General features: G+C 42.2%; 2 protein-coding genes across 2 annotated transcripts in view; one reads left to right on the top strand and one right to left on the bottom strand.

The window, feature by feature from the left end:
* LOC124545487 (waprin-Thr1) overlaps positions 1 to 23100 on the top strand; it is a 179703-nt gene that overhangs the window by 105746 nt on the left and 50857 nt on the right. The gene's annotated exons all lie outside the window — the stretch shown is intronic.
* Positions 1921 to 17184, bottom strand: LOC124545481. Its single transcript, XM_047124417.1, has 3 exons — positions 17097 to 17184; positions 11299 to 11400; positions 1921 to 2506 (listed from the first exon to the last, which is right to left on the bottom strand). Exons 2-3 carry the CDS (start codon positions 11379 to 11381, stop codon positions 2059 to 2061), a joined length of 531 nt encoding a protein of 176 aa, XP_046980373.1. The 5' UTR covers positions 11382 to 11400; positions 17097 to 17184; the 3' UTR covers positions 1921 to 2058.

Here is a 23100-nt window from a genome sequence, read left to right as displayed (position 1 = left end):
TTTTCCGCACTGCTCCGTGTCAACCATGCACGGTGAGTAAGTACCCTCATTCAGGAGAAACGGTCACCAACTATTGGTTACCACGGGCAACTGCTACCAAACTGTCGCAGATGGTAAAAGCGAACAGATGAACGAAGGTGAAGCAATCACTCGTTAATTCAATGAGTCAGTGATCAGCCGGACCATTCAGAATAACTTCCTCACTGTGGCGAACAGACACCACCACCTCATACGTGTATCTCTGCTCAAGGCACGTCGCTGGATACAGAGATTATCAGGGATGCCATTGAACCCCCAAAGGCTGGAAATACGACGTCTGCACTGATAAATTGTGGTATGTATTGATACATATCGATGGCAATCACAAAAAAGGAAATCACATGGTGCAAGTAATGGAGATATTCGTAATAGACCCCTGAAATATCTCCATATGGTGTGAACATATGCTTTCGTGTTCCGCCTGTAGCAGACCACAGGTTGTGTTGCCGGGTCAAAGAACAGAAAAACCGGTGTCGGACATTTTGCCCAAAAGGTGGACTACCTACTTTAAACAGAAATAGTCATTTGGGTATTTTCAATCGTTTGTTAATAGTCAATTGCTGTCCGTTTTCAACTGAGATCAGACTTAAACGTGCTTAAACTGAAAACAATCACCTAACAGCCATACAATTTGACAATTATGACAGCGACTAAGTGCTCAATTTTCATAACTGCTCAATTTTATTTCTAAGATAATTTCATGTCAAAAGTAAAAAAAATTCTTCATTAACCGAAAAGCATATATCTATTCTTCTGCGACGAGAAACGAAAAGATGTTCAATAACAATGGAAATTTCCCCAAAAGTTATAAAAAATAACAATAATATCTAATTAGATATTGATATTTCTCATTTGAACCCACATCATCAAGAACGTTATTTTTCTTGTAAATGAGTTCGTGGAACTCTTGACAGGGTTCCTTTTTGCGTTCCTTTGTCCGTTGGGAGATTGTGAAACAGAACACCCTTTTGACGTTGACATTGTGGCCTGGAATAGCAAAGTAATATTCTGCCAGCTTCAATAATGCCGAATAAAATTCTTCATTATGATGTGACCTGAAATGAGCTGTCCACTTTCCATGAACCAAAGGCGTTTTAAATTCGTCTTTTTTTAATGAATTTCGTTAAGTTGTGCCATTAATCAAAGAATTAAGTCATCCAACTTCATGTACTTCTACAATAGCATTCGATGGTATATCTATGTATGCTTATAGCATATCTCGTGATTCCTCCTTAAACTTTATTACTCACGCTTACTTCATTAGCTTGGAACGGGCCTTCGTTGTGCGTTCTCCGCTTATTGGCTAAAAAGCCTAACAAAATCCATATATATTTGGCCGTACACGATCTTAAAATGCCGGACATGTCCGGCTAAAGCAGGACCCCTGGCAAGCCTAACCACAGCCAACATGAACGAGTTTTGCTCGAATAGCTTGACGAATACTCTCACAGACTTGAGGAAATATGTCTCTCATATTTTGAATTATTCCTGTGAGGATGCTTCAGGAAACACATGTACGGGAGTCTTGTTGGCTCTGAATTAGTTCTCGTCGTCAGGATCGCTGATCCAACTGGAGAGGTTTGAGAGTGACTGCAGATGTACAGGAACACATTCGCCGAGAGTGCGAATCTCCTGTGTGTGGCAATCGTCCCTCGGTCGAGCGTCCACTGTATAATGCTGATAATACAAATAAACCTTATGCTACGGTACATATGGCTCCTCTTTCACTTCACCTTTTGCATTTATTAAACACGACATATGGATGCATTTGGTATGCCAAAAATTATCCATTTTACCACTATTTATGTCCTTCACTGATACGGTTAACTGACAGAGGAATGAGAGAAGCAATGTCATTAACATTAAAATAAAACGCACAGATTAGATGAATGTATCAGTAAACTTTATTTCACTAGTTCAGAGGGCAGTGTACAGGACCACAAAGTCAGCAGTGCGTGACATGCTGCTGGTGTGTGTCAAACAGTAAGTTTCCGGGGAGTGTAGAGAGAGGTGAGCGACTCACTTGCCGGGACTCTGGTCGGAATCGAAGTAGTGGCCGTCGTCGGAGGCACCGCCGACGCCGCCGTTGGCGCAGCTGTCGTCCCAGACGTTGGCGCAGCGCTTGGAGCCTGCTCTGGCGCGCAGCAGCTGCAGGCGGTGCAGCTGCTGGCTCAGCGACCTCTTGCCCGGGCTGTTGCCGGAGCCGAAGTACTGCCCGTCTTCTGACGCCCCGATGAAGGCGCCGTTGGCGCAGCTGTCGTCCCAGAGGTTGGCGCAGCGCTTGGCAGCCGCCTGCCGGCCCATCTGCTCCAGCAGGTGGCGCACCTGCTGCGGCGCCCAGCGCTTGCCTGGGCTGTTGCCCGAGCCGAAGTAGTCACCGTCGTCTGAGGCGCCGCTCACGTCGTTCAGGCAGCTATCGTCCCACAAGTTCGCGCACCGCTTCGCTCTGTGCACCTCTGCTGCTCCCCTGTCAAATTGCAACACTCCCTGTCAATATTTTATCGTAAACTAGGACATTACAATACTTTTTCTTAAGTTGGATCATTGTGAGAAGCAGGAACCAGAAGGCTGTCCTCCAGTGTCAACAAACACGGAAGATGTTTGAATCGGAGTGGGATAATATAAAGACGGTGGTGACGCAGAGTTCAGCTTTGGATCCGTTGAGTTTCTTGATATACAAGGTAATTCAAAAATCATGTCTCATAGCCGGCCGAAATGGCCGAGCGGTTCTAGGCGCTACAGTCTGGAACCGCGCGACCGCTACGGTCGCAGGTTCGAATCCTGCCTCGGGCGTGGATGTGTTTGATGACCTTAGGTTAGTTAGGTTTAAGTAGTTCTACGTTCTAGGGGACTGATGACTTCAGAAGTTAAGTCCCATAGTGCTCAGAGCCATTTGAACCATGTCTCATAGGGCATAGTCTCCATTCTTCTTCTTCTTCTTCTTTGACACTACAGCCCTTGATGAGACTTGACCTCCTCAACAATCTTCCTGCAACCACCTGTTTTTCCTTTCCATCCTCGGATCAACATCTTGGTAAGGCCGGCCAACACTTTGTCCAGCTCTTGGTCGGCCTTACCTTCTGGTGGAATACAATACGCCTTTCATAAAGCTTTTGCGCATCCTGTCATGTGTCATCCTCTCCGTATGTCCTAACCAGATTAGTCTATGAAATTTAACAAATTTCGCTTTACCTTTCCATGGTATAATCTCTTGTATTTCATGGTTGTATCCTATTCTCCAACCCATTACCTCTGTCACAGGTCCATAAATTTTTCGCAGGATTTTGCTTTCAGATGCCCTTAGGTTTCTCATATCTGCTTCTGTCAACGTTCACATTAGTGGCCCATATGTAATATTGGTCGCACAAGGGAATAGTATACTCTTTAACTTGATTGATCTTGCAATTAGAGAATTCGCAAATACTTGTAAATTTACATAATAAACTCTTTTTTCTTGCTTGTATTCTTTCTCTAATACATTGTCTCATATTATTATCGCTGGTGACGAGGACATCTAACTGGAAGCTTTAAATTTTTTATTAGAGACCTACAAGTCATGTGGTGTGTTTTTGCCTTTAATTGGATATTACCATGTATTTTGTCTTCTTTTCATTTACCTTAAGTCCAATTTTTGCTCCTTCTCCTTCCATGGTTCAAATGGCTCTGAGTACTATGGGACTCAACATCTGAGGTCATCAGTCCCCTAGAACTTAGAACTACTTAAACCTAACTAACCTAAGGACATCACACACATCCATGCCCGAGGCAGGATTCGAACGTGCGACCGTAGCAGTCACACGGTTCCGGACTGAAGTGCCCAGAACCGCACGGCCACCGCGGCCGTCCTTCTGCTTCCATTATTTTGCACATTTCTTTAAGGGTGTTTACGTATCTTGCCAAAATTGCAGTATCATTTACATGAGCACATATATGACTAGTTTTCGACATTATTGTTCCTCTCTGTCTTTTCTTTTGTATCAGAATATCGCATTGCAAAGTTGGACAGGAGTACAGAGAGACCGCCACCCTGCTTCTCTCCATCTATAAAATTAACATCAAAATGACCAAAAGCTTTAACTTTAACAAAGTCTACATTGGTGATTCAAGGGTATGACAGGATATGACAGGAACGATAATTCGAAGCGAAAAGTCTACTGAACATGCATACCTTAAGAGCTATGAGCACTTCTTCATCTTTAGTACTGTGACATAAATCACTTCTGCTGCAGCTCTTTGCTTTCCATGTTTTGAGAAGTTTTAGTATGGACGAAAACAACACAAGATGTCCAGTAAACATGGACTGTAAAGCGTATACCTTAAGAGCTATGAGCACGTGTTCATCTTCGCTACTTTGAAATACACCTGAACAAGTGCTCATTGCCGTTAAGGTATGCATTTCAGAGCCCATATTTACCGGTCATTATTTTTGTTCTGTTCCTTACTACATCCTCCAAAAACGTGGAAAGCAAAGACCTTACAGGAAAAGAGATTTTTTCCAGAGAATCGAAGATGGATAAGTGCTCACAGGTCTTCAGGTATGCACTCAAGAGCCCATGTTTACTAGATTGTTTTGTTTCGAATCATCGTTTCGGTCGTATCCCTGAATACAACTTTATCCTATGTGCCAAGACTATTCAGTCACGAATGTAGACTTTGTCCGACGGGACATGAGTTTTAAATCATCCTGCATATAAATGATCAGCTACAAAACGCGGCAGTTCACAGAAAAACTTTTCCAGTGAAAGAAATGGACCTTAATATAATTAATTTACACTACTGGCCATTAAAATTGCTACACCACGAAGATGACGTGCTACAGACGCGAAATTCAACCGACAGGAAGAAGATGCTGTGATATGCAAATGATTAGCTTTTCAGAGCATTCACACAAGGTTGGCGCCGGTGGCGACACCTACAACTTGCTGACATGAGGAAAGTTTCCAACCGATTTCTCAAACACAAACAGCAGTTGACCGGCGTGGCCTGGTGAAACGTTGTGATGCCTCGTGTAAGGAGGAGAAATGCGTACCATCACGTTTCCTACTTTGATAAAGGTCGCATTGTTGCCTATCGCGATTGCGGTTTATCATATCGCGACATTGCTGCTCGCGTTGGTCGAGATCCAATGACTGTTACCAGATTAAGGAATCGGTGGGTTCAGGAGGGTAATACGGAACGCCGTGCTGGATCCCAACTGCCTCGTATCACTATCAGTCGAGATGACAGGCATCTTATCCGCATAGCTGTAACGGATCATGCAGCCACGTCTCGATCCCTAAGTCAACAGATAGGGACGTTTGCAAGACAACAACCATCTGCACGAACAGTTCGACGACTTTTGCAGCAGCATGGACTATCAGCTCGGAGACCGTGGTTGCGGTTACCCTTGACGCGGCATCACAGACAGGAGCGCCTGCGATGTTGTACTCAACGACGAACCTGGGTGCACGAATGGCAAAACGTCATTTTTTCGGATGAATCCAGGTTCTGTTTACAGCATCCCCATGATGAGCGCATCCGTGTTTGGTGACATCGCGGTGAACGCACACTGGAAGCGTGTATTCGTCATCGCCATACTGGCGTATCACCCGACGTGATGGTATGGGGTGCCATTGGTTACACGTTTCGGTCACCTCTTGTTCGCTTTGACGGCACTTTGAACAGTGGACGTTACATTCCAGATGTGTTACGACCGGTGGCTCTACCCTTCATTCGGTCCCTGCGAAAGCCTACATTTCAGCAGGATAATGCACGGCCGCATGTTGCAGGTCCTGTACGGGCCTTTCTGGATACAGAAAATGTTCGACTGCTGCCCTGGCCAGCACATTCTCCAGATCTCTCACCAACTGAAAACGTCTGGTCAATGATGGCCGAGCGACTGGCTCGTCACAATACGCCAGTCACTACTCTTGATGAACTGTGGTATCGTGTTGAAGCTGCATGGGCAGCTGTACCTGTACACGCCATCCAAGCTCTGTTTGACTCAATGCCCAGGCGTATCAAAGCCGTTTTACGGCCAGAGGTGGTTGTTCTGGGTACTGATTTCTGAGGATCTATGCACCCAAATTGCGTGAAAATGTAATCACATGTCACTTCTAGTATAATATATATGTCCAATGAGTACCCGTTTATCATCTGCATTTCTTCTTGGTGTTGCAATTTTAATGGCCAGTAGTGTAATTAAGCTAACAGGGCAGACAGCAATAGTGGCAGGTGTTTTACACAGAACAGATTAACTCTTGTCTAGACTTACGCTGTACCAAAACTACAGCTCGGTAGTTTTGGTACACTGCATAAATGACGTAATAAATGGTAGGATTACCGGTAGTATTGGTAGCATTGTTAGGAAAGAAATATAAATGAATTTGCAACAGACAAACTGGGAGCCGACGACTTCTCTTTGTTTGCTTGCTTGCTTGTTTTGAACATAATTAGAACAGCACATCATTCAGTGTTAATTCATTGCGTATTTTATATCTTTACAGAACATAAATAACATTTTGAAAGTAAAAAAAAAATTCAAATAACTTGCGGGAATGCAACCGGATGAAAGGAGCACAGCCGCTCATTTTCAAGACAAATCTGCCTTCAAAATGGACGGGTGTGCACCTATCGAAATATCGACGACGTCACGCGGCTGCATTCCGTAAGTTATCTGAGCATTGTAGAAACTCAAGTCTCACAAGAAATCAGTTGATTGAGTAACTTCTGCGCTTTTGTGTAACTAAATCAATTACTTTTGAGCAAGTACAGTTTACAGGCACACACACACACACACACACACACACACACACACACACACACACACACACACACACACTCACACACACACATATATATATATATATATATATATATATATATATATATATATATATATATATTGTTATTTTGAACTCAATATGACGTTTTTCATCGTGGTCAAAAGCAAGAGTTTGCTGTTATTACTGAGAAATGCGAAAGCTGTTTATAAATAGAGTGGTATTGAAGCGACGTGTGATATCATTTTGTTTTGCGCTTTTTATTTTACCTTTTTGTTGAACAAATTGTGTTTTCTAGGTCTGTATGATAAATATGTATTGTTTCCTGTACGTTGAATACAACATCCCTTTGTTTTACTTCACAAATCAACAATACTGTTTACTTTTAAGTAAAAAACAGGAGGATTAATATGTAGAACAAAATTGTTCCGTAGGTTACCTGGCCCGTTATGTATTCTCGGCGATTCTCTACTTGCGGATTTTTGGGGAATCTAGTTAAGGCACTGATCGCATATGTAAAGAAAGTGATCGCTATGAGGTAACGCCCAATAGGTATGCAACACACCTAACATACAGGTTATGTGGCACGACCTTAAGTGACCAAAGCTACTAGGAAACTACCGTAATCTATGCTTGCTTATGGCAGTCTACTTAACTCGTGGTTTCCTTTTCAACTCTACTATTGACCCTAACAAAACCCAGTGCGTACAGTTTCTGACACAGAAATTTTACTGTCTGAAGGTGGAAAAAAAGTGAAGTCTACCATTTCAAACTCTTAGGGATGAGGATAGATGGAACACTTTCTTAGAAGGATCACGATCAAGATCTTGTACAGAAACTGAATGATGCTATCCTCACTGTACGAATGATTTCCACTGTCTACGATATTGAAACACGAAGGTTTGTTTACCATACTTACTTTCATTCCGTTCTCTCTTACAGTATCACATTTTGCGACATCTCTGTGGACTCGCTGAGAATATTCTTAGGCGATAAAATGGCACTCAAAGTGTCAGTCCGCGAACTTCCTGCAGCCCGTTGTTCAGGTGTCTCGAAATCCTAAATTTTCCGTCCCCGTTCATCTATTCCATCATGAGATTTGTTGTTGACAATATTGTCTCATCTGAAGAAACTGTAACGTTCATTCTATGAACACTATACATAAAAACCATATGGACTTGGGTAACGCTTCCTTGAGCATTGTACGGAAAGGTGTACGCCATTCAGCAGATTTTATTTTCAGTAGGCGTGCTGCAGAACTGGAGAAATTAAATGATAAACACGAAGTATTCAAATCCAGATTGAAATGTTTTCCTTGTGGCATACTCCTATTCTGTAGAGAAGTTCCTCGCAAGAGTTTAGCACTTTTTTCGGTAATGTCTCATTCATTCGAACACTTTCATATATTTTTTATCTAATTCTTTGTTCAAGTTTTTTTCTAAACAGCAATTCTGTAAAATATGTACTGATTCGTTCCATGAGCAAGTAGTTTCGGCTTGCTTGGTCTCACGAAATCTGATACACAAATAAATAAATATATTGCAATATTCGTGTGCTATAATTTTTTAAAGGACATCATATTCGCCGTTGACTGTAGAAGTTATTTGTTTCACAACTGCATTTTCAGCCTTTGGGCCTTTTTCAAGTGGTAGTGCAAAAGATTTTTCTTCAGCACATGTCATCCTTTAAAATTCATCGTCAAAAATAAACCAGAGTTTCTACTGGCGTATACAATTTTCAAAAAACTTACGGGAATTCAGCCACGTAATATTTACAGCGACCGCAGATATTTCGATGACAGTACACCCCGCCATTTTCAAGGCACAAATTGCAGATCCATACAATTCTAGACTGTTGTGGATGATGGACCCCTCTGAGGAAGTGAATAAAAATTATCGACTGAAAAATAATTAATGCATTGGAAAAATGCCTTAGAATCCTCTGCTTAATACCTCGTTTGCCCTTCTTTGGAACGAATTACATAACTGATTCTGTGTATCAAGCATCCGACAGTTTGATGGTAGATTTGTGGAGGTATGTAGCATTAGCTGTCTACGCACGGATCATGCAATTCGCGTAAATAACGGGCTGGTGAATTGCGCACGCGTTGATGGAACCCCGTTAGCAATCCAGACAGGTTCCCTAGGATATACCAGGCGAATTTGGTGGTTGAGGCATCAACGTGCATTCACTATAACGCTCCTCAAATCACTACAGCAGGGTTCTGGCTCCGAAACAAGGACAATTATACTGCTGATAAATGACGTCGGGGAAGGCATCAAGCATGAAGGGATGCAGCTGTCAGCGTATCTTCGATTACTACCAAATGTCCCACGCAAAGGCAGTAGAATATCTCCCATAGCATAATACTTCTCCCACCAGACTGCATCCAGGGCGTGCTGCACGTTTCGAGCCACCGTTTACCTCGATGATGACGTTTGTGGAGACGACTATTGATCTAGTGTAGCAAAAATGTGATTCACCTGAAAAGCTGACACGTTCCCATTGATCGACGGCCGAATCCCTATGGTCCCGTGACCACTGAAATCGTAACTGGCAATGTCGTTGGGTCAAGATGTGAACATGTGGGGATGGTCTGCTGCAGAATCCCATATTCAACAATTTACGATGAACGGTGTGCTCCGAAACATCGCCCGTGCACCAGCATTGTACTCTTTTGGCAGAGATGCTACAGATAAACTATCCATCCTACTTTACAGAGCAGACAAGCCTCCGAACCCCACGTTCTATGAAGAGTCGCGGACGTCCAGTCATTTAGCGCCTAGTGGCAGTTTCGCTGTCCTTCTACTTCTTACCATAGATGCTCACGACAGTAGCACGTGAACATTCGACCAGCTTCGCCGTTTTCGTGATACTCGTTCACAGGCTCTGCGTAACAATAATTTACCCTTTGTCAAAGTTGCTTATTTCAATGGATTTCCCCATTTGCAGCCCATATCTTCCGCTAGGGTAGTCCCCTGTCCGTGTCTGCTCCGCTTACATACTTTTGTTATCGCGTCGCGTGCCCGCAAAACTATCAGACGTCATCCAGAGTCAGCGGTCAAAATGTTTTGGCTCCTCAGTGTAATTACACCTACGCGATTCCTTGCCTGTGACTCCTTCGCCTTGCGGGTTAAGGCGTTTCGGTAGCCGTGCAGCTTCATATAATACTTTTAAAAATAATGTTGGCAGCGTTTCCGGGCGATTAGAAGAATTTTCTCAAAAATCTTCTTATCTTCGGTGCTTATTAGAAACCGCAAAACCGAGCGAGGTGGCGCAGTGGTTAGCACACTGGACTCGCATTCGGGAGGACGACTGTTCCATCCCGTCTCCGGCCATCCTGATTAAGGTTTTCCGTGATTTCCCTAAATCACTTCTGGCACATGCCGGGATGGTTCCTTTCAAAGGGCACGGCCGACTTCCTTCCCCATCCTTCCTTAATCCGACGAGACCGATGACCTCGCTGTTTGGTCTCTTCCACCAAATCAATTAGCCGGCCGCGGTGGCCGTGCGGTTCTAGGCGCTCCAGCCCGGAGCCGCGCTGCTGCTACGGCCGCAGGTTCGAATCCTGCCTCGGGCATGGGTGTGTGTGTGATGTCCTTAGGTTAGTTAGGTTTAAGTAGTTCTAAGTTCTAGGGGACTGATGACCACAGCAGTTGAGTCCCATAGTGCTCAGAGCCATTTGAACCAACCAAATCAATCCAGTCCACTCCAAACCGCAAAATGAAGAATAATCCTGAAGCAGGATCGTGCTATGGGGCTGAAACTTTGCCGAGGTTGTTATTGTAAATGCCGTGGTATCACATCTAAAAATATTAGCCCAATGTTCGCAATAGCTCCTCTACTATAGTATTTGAGTCTGAACAGTAGAAGTTCTACGTCAGCTGAATTTTCGAAGCGGTTCTCTTAGGCGCACAACTTCCAGTGTGAAGTAGGTTTGAAGGATTTTGCTCTTTTGAGAGGCTAGGTGGCAAACACCAACTGACAACTGAGCACTGACCAAACAAAAACACGGTGTTAACGTACTCGACAGAAGAAAGCAAAGGTTGTCAGTAGGTTTTCCATCGAGAAATTCCCAATATACTGATTAGCGAGATCAGCCATTCGACTGACTTTTTTCTGGTCACTTTCCTAAATAGAATAAAGAAGCATCATGTAAGAAGCATAATTTCCTAAAATAAAACTCTGATACTGAGATAAAAATACACACATGAACGTAATGGTCGTTTATGGAGGACAATTTTTCAAAGAATTTCCCTGTGTTTTTCGTGGGAGTGAACCTGTAAGACATTTTCGAGTCAGTGCTGCTCTTCCGACCGTTGACTATTTGTGCGTCTTAGTAGGTTTTCCTAACTAAGGGCACGGACACACTTCTGAATATTTGCTATAGTTCTAAAACATCTACAACGTTAACATTTCCGTCCGAGGTTTTGGATTTCCGTTTGTTGGTGAGAAATATCGTGTACTTCGGTTTCGTGCACGAATTTGTCAGTGATACCTGGCAGCAGCAACTTGTAGCTGTTCAGTCGGATTGGCCAGGCCGACGGCAAAAAGGCACAACAGCACGACCACCTCCATCATCTTCTGCGTCGCGTAGTCTCTGTAAATGGAGAGACAAAGTCAACGGAGAGTCAAGACTGATTAGTACTCTATGTTTTAGAAATATAATAATTGTCCAATCATATTTTGTTAAGGGTTTCCACAGATTCACTTCAGTTTAACTGTGTTGTCAACACAAAATGAAGTGAGAATTAAGTAGGACTAGGTCTAATAATTAACAAGAAAATAGCAATGCGAGTAAGCTACTACAGACAAAACTGTAAATACATTATCGTAGCCACGACCACCACCTCAGTACTACAAGCTTATAGGCCTACGATTACTAGCTACTTAGATGATGAAGAGATTGAAGACATGTAAGATGATATAAAAAAATTATTCATGTAAGGGAGGCGGGAAATTAATTGTTGTATTAGGAAAAGGGAGTGAAAGAAAAATAATAGGACAGCATGGACTAGGGGAAAGGTATAAAAGGGAAATCTGCGTGGCAAAACTTTATGCAGAACACAATTTAACCGTCGCTAACTCTTACTTTAACGATCATGAAAGAAGATTGTACATGCGAAAAAGACTCTGAAACATCGGAAGGTTTAGAAACCACACATTAAAATTTAAAGCATTTCCAGAGACAGGTGTTGACTCTGACCATACTTTATTAGTTATGAACTGCAGATTAAAACGAAAGAAATTGCGTAAAGGTGGAACATTTAGAAGATGGGTAGTGCAAAACTGAAAGAACCAGAGGTTGTTGAGAGTTTCAAAGTGGACAGTAAGTAATTATTAACTGAAACAGGAGAAGGGAATACCACAGAAGACGAACGGGAAGCTTTGAGAGATGTATCAGTGAAAGCATGTAGGATCAAATGGGCCAAAATCAAGTCTCAGGAGAAAACCTTGGATAATGCTCGAGGTAATTAATGTAACCGACTAAAGAAGAAACCATTGAAACGCAGCAAATGAAGCATGCAAAAGGGAATACAAGCGACTAAAAAAGAGACTGACAGAAAGTGCAGATTTGCTAAGCGTGAGTGGCTAGAGAACAACATCAAGGCCGTAGTAACATGCATGACGAGGAGGACGACAAACGCAGCCTGTAGGAAAAGTAAAGAGACATTCAGAGAGCATATCTTGAGCTCACTTCACAAACCAGCTTTACGCAAAGAAGGTAAAGTTGTATGTTAGAAAGAATGTATGGAAGGGCTATACAAGGTAAATTAACTTGAAGACAGTATTATAGAAAGGGAAGAGGTAGTAAATGAACGTGAACTAGAAGATAAGATATTGCCAGAAGAATATGACAGAGCACAAAGCCTCTGTAGCAGAAGACATTCCCTCAAAATTACTGAGATCTGTGGGAGAGCAAACCATGAGAAAACTATTCGACCTGATGTTCAGGATATATGAGAAAGGCAAAATACCCTCTGACTTTAGGAAGAACGTGATAATTCCAAGTCCAAAGAAAGTAGGTGCTGACAGCTGTGAATATTACCGAACTATCAGTTTAACAAGTCATGGTTGCAAAATATTGAGTCGAATTATTTACAGAAGAATGGAAAAATTGGCAAAAGCCGATCTCGGGGAAAATTAGTTGAGTTCCGGAGAAATGTTGGAACACGCGAAACAATACTGACCCTACGTCTTAATTTAGAAGACATGCTGGAGAAAGAAAGACCTACGTTTTTAGCATTTCTAGATTTAAATGAAGACTTTGACGGTGTTAACTGAGCTGCACTCTTTGAAATTTTGAAAGTGGCAGAAATGTAAAACAGTGAGGGAAAGTTTATTTACAACGTGTACAAAAACGAGACTTATACAACTAGAACAGTCTAAGGACGCGAAAGGGAATTCGTGCTTGAGAAGGGAGTGAGACACGATGGTATCCTATCCCCGATGTTATTTAGTCATTACATTGAACAACCTGTGAAACAGACAAATGAAAGATTTGGAAAGAGTATTGAAGTTCAAACAAAAGAAATAGAAATTTTAGGATTTTCCGATGACACTGTTATTCTGTCAGAGACGGCAAAAGACTTAGAAGAGCCGTTGAACAGAATGGTTACTTTCTTAAAGGAGATTATCAGGTAAATATCAACAAAAGTAAAACAAGCCTAAGAGAATGTAGTTGATTTAAATTGGGCGATGGTGAGGGAATTAGATTAGGAAATGAAGCACTAAAAGTAGTAGGCGAGTTTTGCTATTTGGGCAGTAAAATAACTGATGATGCCAGAAGTAGAGGTGCTATGAAATAACGACTGGCAATAGCAAGAGATGCAGCTCTGAAAAATAGGAACTCAACCTGGAGAATTTTAAAGGCGAAAAAGACTTCTGAATCCGTTAGTATAGAGTGTAGCTCATGCGAAAGTGAAATTTGGACAAATTAACAGTTCAGACAAGAAGAGAATAGAAGCTCTTGAAAGATGGTGCTACAGAAGAATATTGAAGATTAGATGGATCAGATAACCATCTGACCTTTCCATCTAATCTTCAGTATATTTCAAAAGCTTCTGTTTTTTTCTTCTCTGTACTGTTTATCTTTCAAGTTTCGCTTCCATAAAATGATATACCCAACAATTACTGTTAAGTATGAAAATGAAATAAAGGTACTTCTAACTACAAGTTGTTCCCGTGGAATTCTCGCTTCTGACGAAAGACCTTTTAAAATCTCTTTCGCAGTCCCATGAACTTGACTGTTTTAACTCAGAATTCCGTATTTTAGTGTGGCCATAGTAGAACCACACAACCTGCTACGAAAATACAGGCAAAAGGTAAATCATGGCAATTCTAGTAGGCCGACAACCGCTGATAGCCTGGCAATTCAGGAACGTACGGTTAGCAGCGAAGAGAATGAAAGACAGGAACAGATAGTGCTGAGATATTGCACCTGTCGATACCACCTATTTGATCCATGACTTCTACAGCGATTACTCTCGACGTCGGAATGGCGAAAATAAACATCTACACATCTACGTCCGTAATATACAAAGCACTGTGAAGAGCATCGTAGAGGGCACTTCCCTGTGTATCACGTATGAGGATTTCTCCCCGTTCTTTTGGCGTATTGAGAGTGGGAGAAATTTTTACTTTCATGCTGTAATTAGTCTTACCTTGCCTTTGCATCCCCATGGGGTATAATATCTACTCAGACTCCTCAGTACTGTTCTTGAAACTTTGTAATTGGCTGCCGCGTGATGGTTGAAGTCTAGCTTCAAGCGTCTGCCAGTTCAACTTTTAAAAAAAGGAGTCAACAAACCTGTGACATTCGTGCTGACTCTCTTTGTATACGTGTCAGTATTCGATGTTAGTCTCATTTAGCATGGCTCCCACACACTTGAGCAACATTGGAGGGTAGGACGTTCGAGTGTTTCGTAAGCAGTCTTCTTCGTAGACTGAGAGCATTTTTCTAGTAACCGTTCAATGACCCTAAGTCGGCCACCTGCTTCAGCTACGACTGGGCCTATGGGATTATTCTATGTCACCACAAATTGTTATATCCAGGTCTTTATGTCGACATATGAGACTAAGTTTTTGCGTTTTGAAATTCGCAATTTAACGTTTCTGAACATTTAAACCAAATCCTTGTAAAGCTTTGAAATATTATCAAGATCTAACTGAAAATTTGCACACCTGCTATCAGAGCACTTCGTTGTAAGTAACATTGCCTTCTGCGGAAGAGTAGAAACTACTAAACTCCGTCCGAAAAGGCCTCGGAAGGCCCAAAGGTACCGGCCGACCGCCGTGTCATCCTCAACCCGAAGGTGTCATTGGATGCGGATGGGAAGAGCCGTGGGGTCAGCAAATCGCTCTCCTGGCCGTTGTCAGTTTTGCTGACCGGGAACCGCTGCTTCGCAGTCGAGTAGCTCCTCAACCGGCCTCACGAGGGTTGAGTGCACCTCGCTTGCCAACTGCCACGGCAGACCTGGGCGGTTAAGTTCTAGACACGGCCGTAATTTCGGTGATCTGCCGGGAAGAGCCGGCCGTTGTGGCCGAGCGGTTCTAGGCGCTTCAGTCCGGAACCGCGCTGCTGCTACGGTCGCAGGTTCGAATCCTGCCTCGGGCATGGATGTGTGTGATGTCCTTAGGTTAGTTAAGTAGTTCTACCTCTAGGGGACTGATGACCTCAGATGTTAAGTCCCATAGTGCTTAGAGCCATTTGATTTTTCTGCCGGGAAGCCATGTAACCCTTGCGGCAAGGCTGTTGGTCGCAAAAGTGTGAGGTGACTAGTAATATTTTCCGCCAGCATTTTTATATACCATGAATAGCAAGAGTCGTAATAAACTTTCCTGGGGCACGCCTATGGTTACTTCTACACATGTCGATGATTTTCCAATCTTTTGAATATTTATGTAGATCATGCCTCCCGAAAATGGGAAGAAAAAACGCCAGAAGGAACCCATATAAGCAAGAATAAATATACTAACATACTATTACACACTGACGACATTGTTTTAATGAAAAATTTTGAAAACGAGCTAGAAAAATCAATCCATCTTTTAAACTTAATGGGAAAGCATTACAATGTTAAGATGGCAGTAAATAAAACTAATATAATGGCATTCCATGCGAAATACTCCGTACGGAACAAAATGGTAATTGAAGATCTGATTTTGGAAGAAGTCCAGTACTTCAATTACCTAGGGAGCTGTATAACTTTTAAAGAAGAGATATCAGAGCATATGTGGTAGTGCAAGCAGAACATTAAAAATATCCACGAAAGGACGCAAAAATGAAATTCTGAAAGGCGAGAGCTGTACCCGTTCTATTATATGGCAGTGTATTCTGGGTTATGAAGAGAAAAGATTCTAGCCATCTTCAGGCGGCTGAAACGAAATTTTTACTAGTAGTCAGAGGTTGCGCTAAGTTGAGCAGCATTCGTAATGAAAAAATTAGACGAGAACTGAATATTCTTGCAGTAAATGACAAGTGGGAAGAACATAAACAAAAGTGGAAGGAATATCTGGCACGAATGGAAGAGACAATGGTTCCAAAGGCAGCCACCACAGAAGGTCGTTAGGCGTAATATGTGAAAGAGGGAATAAGCAGAATGACAAGCTGCATCTTCTCTACCGAGAAATCCTCAATCTTGTCACAGATATCGTTTGGTACCGTATGTGGTCGTGCTTTCGTTAACAAGCATGGATGTAGTGCTGAGTGAAATATATTTTGAAAGTTGAGAAAAAGTGCCTCGATACGTGGCTTTTAGGATGACGTGTGGAAAAAGCGCAAAAGAAGTGAAAAGATACTCAATGTGGCTACAGAACTTTTATATGGTATTTTAAATACATATTTAATGACCTAATATTATGGAATTCGGAGCAGAAGGGCCAGTTGGACAACGAAGGAAGGCATTGGATGTGTCTTTTCAAAGTAATCAACCTGATATTCACATACATCTTTTGCTCTCCTCTAAGGAAATGCCCTGAGGCCCAGGAGGCCTACATTCAAAGGTAGAATGACGAGTGGTAGCTTCGTGCTACACTCGTGCTTGCTCGACACATGCCTCAGTTCTTTATATAACAATTTGACCTCCAGAGGAGAAAATCTCTTTAAAACGGCAAAAAGAGACGTCGCTTTCCTTTGGTGCTACGTAAGTTACATTAATAAATTAAACAAAGAAATGCCAAATGTTGATAGTTTCAGTGTTACAATAACCAACGACAGAGTGGCTTCTACCGGTCTGCGTAGTTCCTGTGTATGAGGGCAGACGAGGCAGTAAGCGGCAGCTGGCGGCGACTCACGTTTATCACGTCCTGTCGGCGCGGCGGTGTGTCGGTCCACAGGGATGCGGCGGGCTGGGGGTCGGCTCTTATAGGCGCAGAGGGATCCGAGACCGCTCCATCACGACGATTAGCGTATTTGCGGCCAATATGCGCTGATTATTTGCACTGCGGCCGTATCAGGCACAGGGACAGATGGCGGGAACTGTCCGCTAAATTAATATGCGGCGCACTCGCAGGGAGAAACAGTTGAGTAGCGGCCACTTCATCAAATGGACTCAACGTCTCTCGCTACTTCATGGCGCACGGATAATATTTTTGCCAAAACCTTGGATTTCAAAGTCAATGTTAAAATCTAATCTTTCTAATGTTTGTTAATTTTTTGCTTCTTCTTTTCGTCATTTTCCTGTAAGTGTCACACACCACACCCTTTCATCTCTTTACAGTGAGCCCTTTTTCTAACTTTAAGATCGTCTCTGTTCTAATCTTTTTTAGCTTAAAATATTTCTATTTTTAAAATTCGTTTCTCAAAACGTTACTCTCAATTATTTCTTCTTCTTTTCTGTTGTTTTTCTTTTTTCCAAATATTCTTCAAGTTGAGGAATTCAGCATTCCGTTAAGAGCTGTTTCAATAGCTATTTTCAGATTTTTAAACCTGTCATCATCCATTCCCAGGAATTCTCAAAGAAATATCAGTGACCTGTTTCCACTATTTCTAATTTTTTCTATTGTTTGGTGCATTTTGTCATTACCTCTCAATCTGCAGACTCATTTCTAATAATACTGGTTATACAAATCTGCAATTCAGTGCTCTGGAGTCACTTGCAAGCAAGTATGGTGCTTTGGAAATATGTCGCAATGCTCTGCTTTGCGTTGATTACGTATATAGACTTTCTAGTGAACAATCATAAATATGTGATTTTGTTTCGTTGTTTTTTCTCCTTCATAGAAGAAGTCCATGCACCACTTCCAAAATTGTCTCTTTTATACCTCTGAACTTTCACCTTTTGTGTTTGACGTACACTCAATACTAATAGTAAACATACTTCTTCCATTCAAGTCCTTAACATTGTGCTACGGGCTACCTCTTGTAAGTGGCTGATTTGCGTTTATGATTTTTTAGTTTCTGTAACCAATTGTTTGTTTACGTTTGATTTTAATGCAGCTATTGCTCATGAGCTTCTGTTTACGCAATGTTTGCGTCTGCGAAACGCAAATGCAAACTCAAAAACATGTTATATTATTATTTGAGCCTTTGCTTGATTTTCATACTAAACTATCTGAAACGAGTAACACATAAACTGAAATGTTGTATGAAACTTATATTCATGAGAAATAATTATTCGAAGATTAATGCGAATTCTTTGAAGTCGCAAAAATCCGCCAGAAATTGCTTTCATTACTCTGTGCTTTTATGTGTGTTCCTATTCAATTTCGCCTAACAATTGCCATTAGTGTTTACCGAGTAAACGACCTGAGAGTTAACGTGCTTCTTAAAACTAAAAAAAATGTTTAGAAAATAAAAAAGATGACATGTTATTGAAATGATTTGTCTAAAGGTAAGAAATAAAATAGATGACAGAAACATTTGACACGGTCTGAATGATGCTCGAAATCATACCGCAAACATCCTCCAATACTCTTTAAAATTCTGAAGGTATAAATTAAACACTGAACTTTAAATTCTTAATCGGCACTTCACATTCTCCAATTTATTTTATTTTTTACTTCTAGGCAATTCATTTCTCCAACCATCGGATCGTAACCTCACAAAATGGTACTGCATTGATGTTGATTCTATACACGTAACCCACGTTCAGAAGTTATTCTGCAGATCGAGGTGATGGTTCGCTTGAGAAATTTCGATCTGTAAACGACGTGTTTGCCTCTCTCCGCATAGTGCCTTCCCTGTCAGTGCTAGGAAGATATAAAAAATTTTATACGGAAGCTAAACACCAAAACATAATCCTCTGGAAATTGCCTGTGCTGACCAGTCTTATTATTATCATCGACTATTCGATTGCAGCTTTTTACCCAAATTACTACTATTGTCGGTCTGCGATTTCTATATGCTATAACCTCGTCTGTTATAATAATGTAGTAGTTGCCTTTCAGGGATTATTTCCTGGTTTCCAGTAATTCCACTACACACGTCGAGTCTGTTAGCAGCGTTCTTCTAACAAATTTCAATGCAAATATGATCACAATACTTTCGGTTGTAAGTATGGAAGATTGTCCAGCAAACTGGAACAGTTTTTGCGGCCGGAGTGGCCGAGCGGTTCTAGGCGCTACAGTCTGGAACCGCGCGGCCGCTACTGTCGCAGGTTCGAATCCTGCCTAGGGCATGGATGTGTGGGATGTCCTTAGGTTAGTTAGGTTTAAGTAGTTCTAAGTTCTAGGGGACTGATGACCTGAGATGTTAAGTCCCATAGTGCTCAGAGCTATTTGAATTTGGAACAGTTTTTCTATTGATATCAGTGGACGTAAAAAGGCACATCCTTCACGACATTCATTTTTAATTTTTGATTTGTCTGTGGAAACTGGAAAAAAATGGTTCAAATCCCCACTTCATCGCTACCTTGGAGATGCTGTGCCCGTAGGCCGATTATAACATCACATCAGACACTTGTCTTATAAAGGCGTTGTCGACCGCAGCCTCGTATTCTGCCTGTTTACATATCTCTGTATTTGAGTACGCATGCCTACACCAGTTTCTGTGGCGCTTCAGTGTATACACAGCTGATGCGAAAATGGCCAACTCAAAAAACTTATTATTAATATTCTACATCTTTATTTTCATGTCTTCAGATTTATTTCTCAACATAGTCATCCTAACGACAAACGCATTTCTCGCAAGGAGAGACCAGTTTGTTGATACAGTCACTGAAGAATATTTGACTTTGTTGACGGAGCCACAAACTCACCACTTCATCACTACCAAAGTGAATTCCTCGAAGGTGTTCTGTAAGTTCTGGAAACAGCTGAAAACCTGATGGGGTCAAGCCGAGACTGTATGGAGGATGACAGATGACAATGAACTCATGGCACCGAAGTGTTTCAGATGTCTCACTGATCGTATGTGGTCTGGCATTGTTAAGCTGAAGGAAAGGGTACCCCGAATTCGAAACTCATGCATGCTGTTTTCCACTCACCAACATAGTTTCATTACTCATCGCCATGTAACACGCTGTAGTTCGGGGCCTTCTAACAGCAGAGGGTTGCAAATTTGTAGACTTGAAGAATAAAGATGTAGAATGTTAATAACGTTCGTTTTATTTAAAAAAAACTTTAGTGGTTGTCATACACAAGTTTCGGAGGCATTTATTTTCAGGACGCTCTCGTATGTTAAGGGCAGATTTTCGGCTTGCAATTACGATACTGGCTTAGGGTATCCAGCATCGAGCACGCACATACAGGTTGCATTCAAAATAATGCGCAACACGCAGGGAGCAAATGTCTCATGCAGTGATTTATCATCTTTGATGTATGCAGCGTTATAGTTTTCCCATTTTGTTTTAGTTTCAATGTATAGCTTTTTGTGTAAATATCATATTTTTATTTGTTTCCCTTAGAGTTACACATACAGCATCAACTTTTAATAATGCCTACTACATCAATTAATTTCAAACTGTTCAATACAACTAATGAATTATTTCTTTCATTTCGGAGCTATTTTAGCATTGCTTCATTGTAATATAAATAATGGTAGCTTTCACAGCAGAAATGTAGCGTAAACCACATTCTAATGTTCGCACATACTGAAGTTTAATAAACTTATATAAATCCTTTTATTTTATGTTGGTCTGAGGCACAAGAATAGTAACTCTGCGCGTTAAGTTCAAACAGGAGCACTAACCAGAGTTTTGTGTTTATTAGCAAGGGCATGATGCCACCCAGCACTTGATTTAACAAGATGAACTGACTAAATGTCCATCTCTTTATGACAAGATGGCGTAGGAATTGCTGCAGCAGCAGAAGTAGTCGCTTTAAACTTTTGTATATAACGAAACTGTCTCATACGAATTTAGCGGTGGTAGTGGATACTACTGCCTACCAACTTAATTGCTTGCATCTTTTTATCACACTTCCTTCTGTTTCTTGTGAAATCCCGTCATTTGGATCGTTGAGTTTTGATAAAAATTTTGTTCTTCCCTATCTGCAACTACACTACTGGTCATTAAAATTGCTACACCAAGAGGAAATGCAGATGATAAACGGGTATTCATTGGACAAATATATTATACTAGAACTGACATGTGATTACATTTTTATGCAATTAGGGTGCATAGATCCTGAGAAATCAGTACCCAGGACAACCACCTCTGACCGTAGTAACGGCCTTGATACGCCTGGGCATTGAGTCAAACAGAGCTTGGATGGCGTGTACCGGTACAGCTGCCCATGCAGCTTCAACACGATACCACAGTTAATCAAGAGTAGTGACTGGCGTATTGTGACGAGCCAGTTGCTCGGCCACTATTGACCAGACGTTTTCAATTGGTGAGAGATCTGGAGAATGTGCTGGCCAGGACAGCAGTCGAACATTTTCTGTATCCAGAAAGGCCCATACAGGACCTGCAACATGCGGTCGTGCATTATCCTGCTGAAATGTAGGGTTTCGCAGGGATCGAATGAAGGGTAGAGCCACGGGTCGTAACACATCTGAAATGTAACGTCCACTGTTCAAAGTGCCGTCAATGCGAACAAGAGGTGACCGAGACGTGTAACCCCATACCAACACGCCGGGTGATACGCCAGTATCGCGATGACGAATACACGCTTCCAATGTGCGTTCACCGCGATGTCGCCAAACACGGATGCGACCATCATGATGCTGTAAACAGAACCTGGATTCATCCGAAAAAATGACGTTTTGCCATTCGTGCACCCAGGTTCGTCATTGAGTACACCATCGCAGGCGCTCGTGTCTGTGATGCAGCGTCAAGGGTAACCGCAGCCATTGTCTCCGAGCTGATAGTCCATGCTGCTGCAAACGTCGTCGAACTGTTCGTGCAAATGGTTGTCGTCTTGCAAACGACCCCATCTGTTGACTCAGGGATCGAGGCGTGGCTGCACGATACGTTACAGCCATGCGGATAAGATGCCTGTCATCTCGACTGCTAGTGGTACGAGGCCTTTGGGATCCAGCACGGCGTTCCGTATTATCCTCCTGAACCCACCGATTCCATATTCTGCTAACAGTCATTGGATCTCGACCAACGCGAGCAGCAATGTCGCGATATGATAAACCGCAATCGCGATAGGATACAATCCGACCTTTACCAAAGTCGGAAACGCGATGGTACGCATTTCTCCTCCTTACACGAAGCATCACAACAACGTTTCACCAGGCAACGTCGGTCAACTGCTGTTTTTCTGTATGAGAAATCGGTTGGTAACTTTCCTCAAGTCAGCATGTTGTAGGAGTCGCCACCGGCGCCAACCTTGTGTGAATGCTCTGAGAAGCTAATCATCGCGTCTGTAGCACGTCATCTTCGTGATGTAGCAAGTTTCATGGTCAGTAGTGTAGCTTGCTGAGCTTGGCAGGGAGGCTATCTCAGAACACTTCTCCGCTGTCATCCCTCTCTAAGGAAAGCAAACTTGTTGTGAAATGGAACCAGTCTCATTAGTCTGGACACCCAACTTGGGAACTGATAACGGGGGATCATTGAAGGCCAGGGCGCTGTTTGCGGACAGTTAGCCCGCACCTTCCGAGGTCAAAGCACAGAGCTTAGGGCCAGAACTTGAAAACGCAAATAGGATTTGCAGTCTACTACATCATCCCATATCCACCATTCAGTATCAACGGCCTGCGAGCCAAACAAACAACTCTGGGAAATCACAAATCTGCCACAACCACACCGGTTGTACGTGAACAATCGCTAACCGAACCTCAACAATCTCAGTAACTTCAACAATCTCTCTCCGATCTACTGCCAGTTACTCACTATCAAATCAACAAATTTCCTCACGAAACCCAATATTCTGATACACATGATGATGAATTTCCAACGATACGCTGCGG

This window comes from Schistocerca americana, chromosome 1 (assembly GCF_021461395.2).
Source record: "Schistocerca americana isolate TAMUIC-IGC-003095 chromosome 1, iqSchAmer2.1, whole genome shotgun sequence".
Classification (NCBI taxonomy): domain Eukaryota; kingdom Metazoa; phylum Arthropoda; class Insecta; order Orthoptera; family Acrididae; genus Schistocerca; species Schistocerca americana.
The sequence above is the reverse complement of the archived record's forward strand: the minus strand, read 5'-3'. Positions and strand labels throughout refer to the sequence as shown.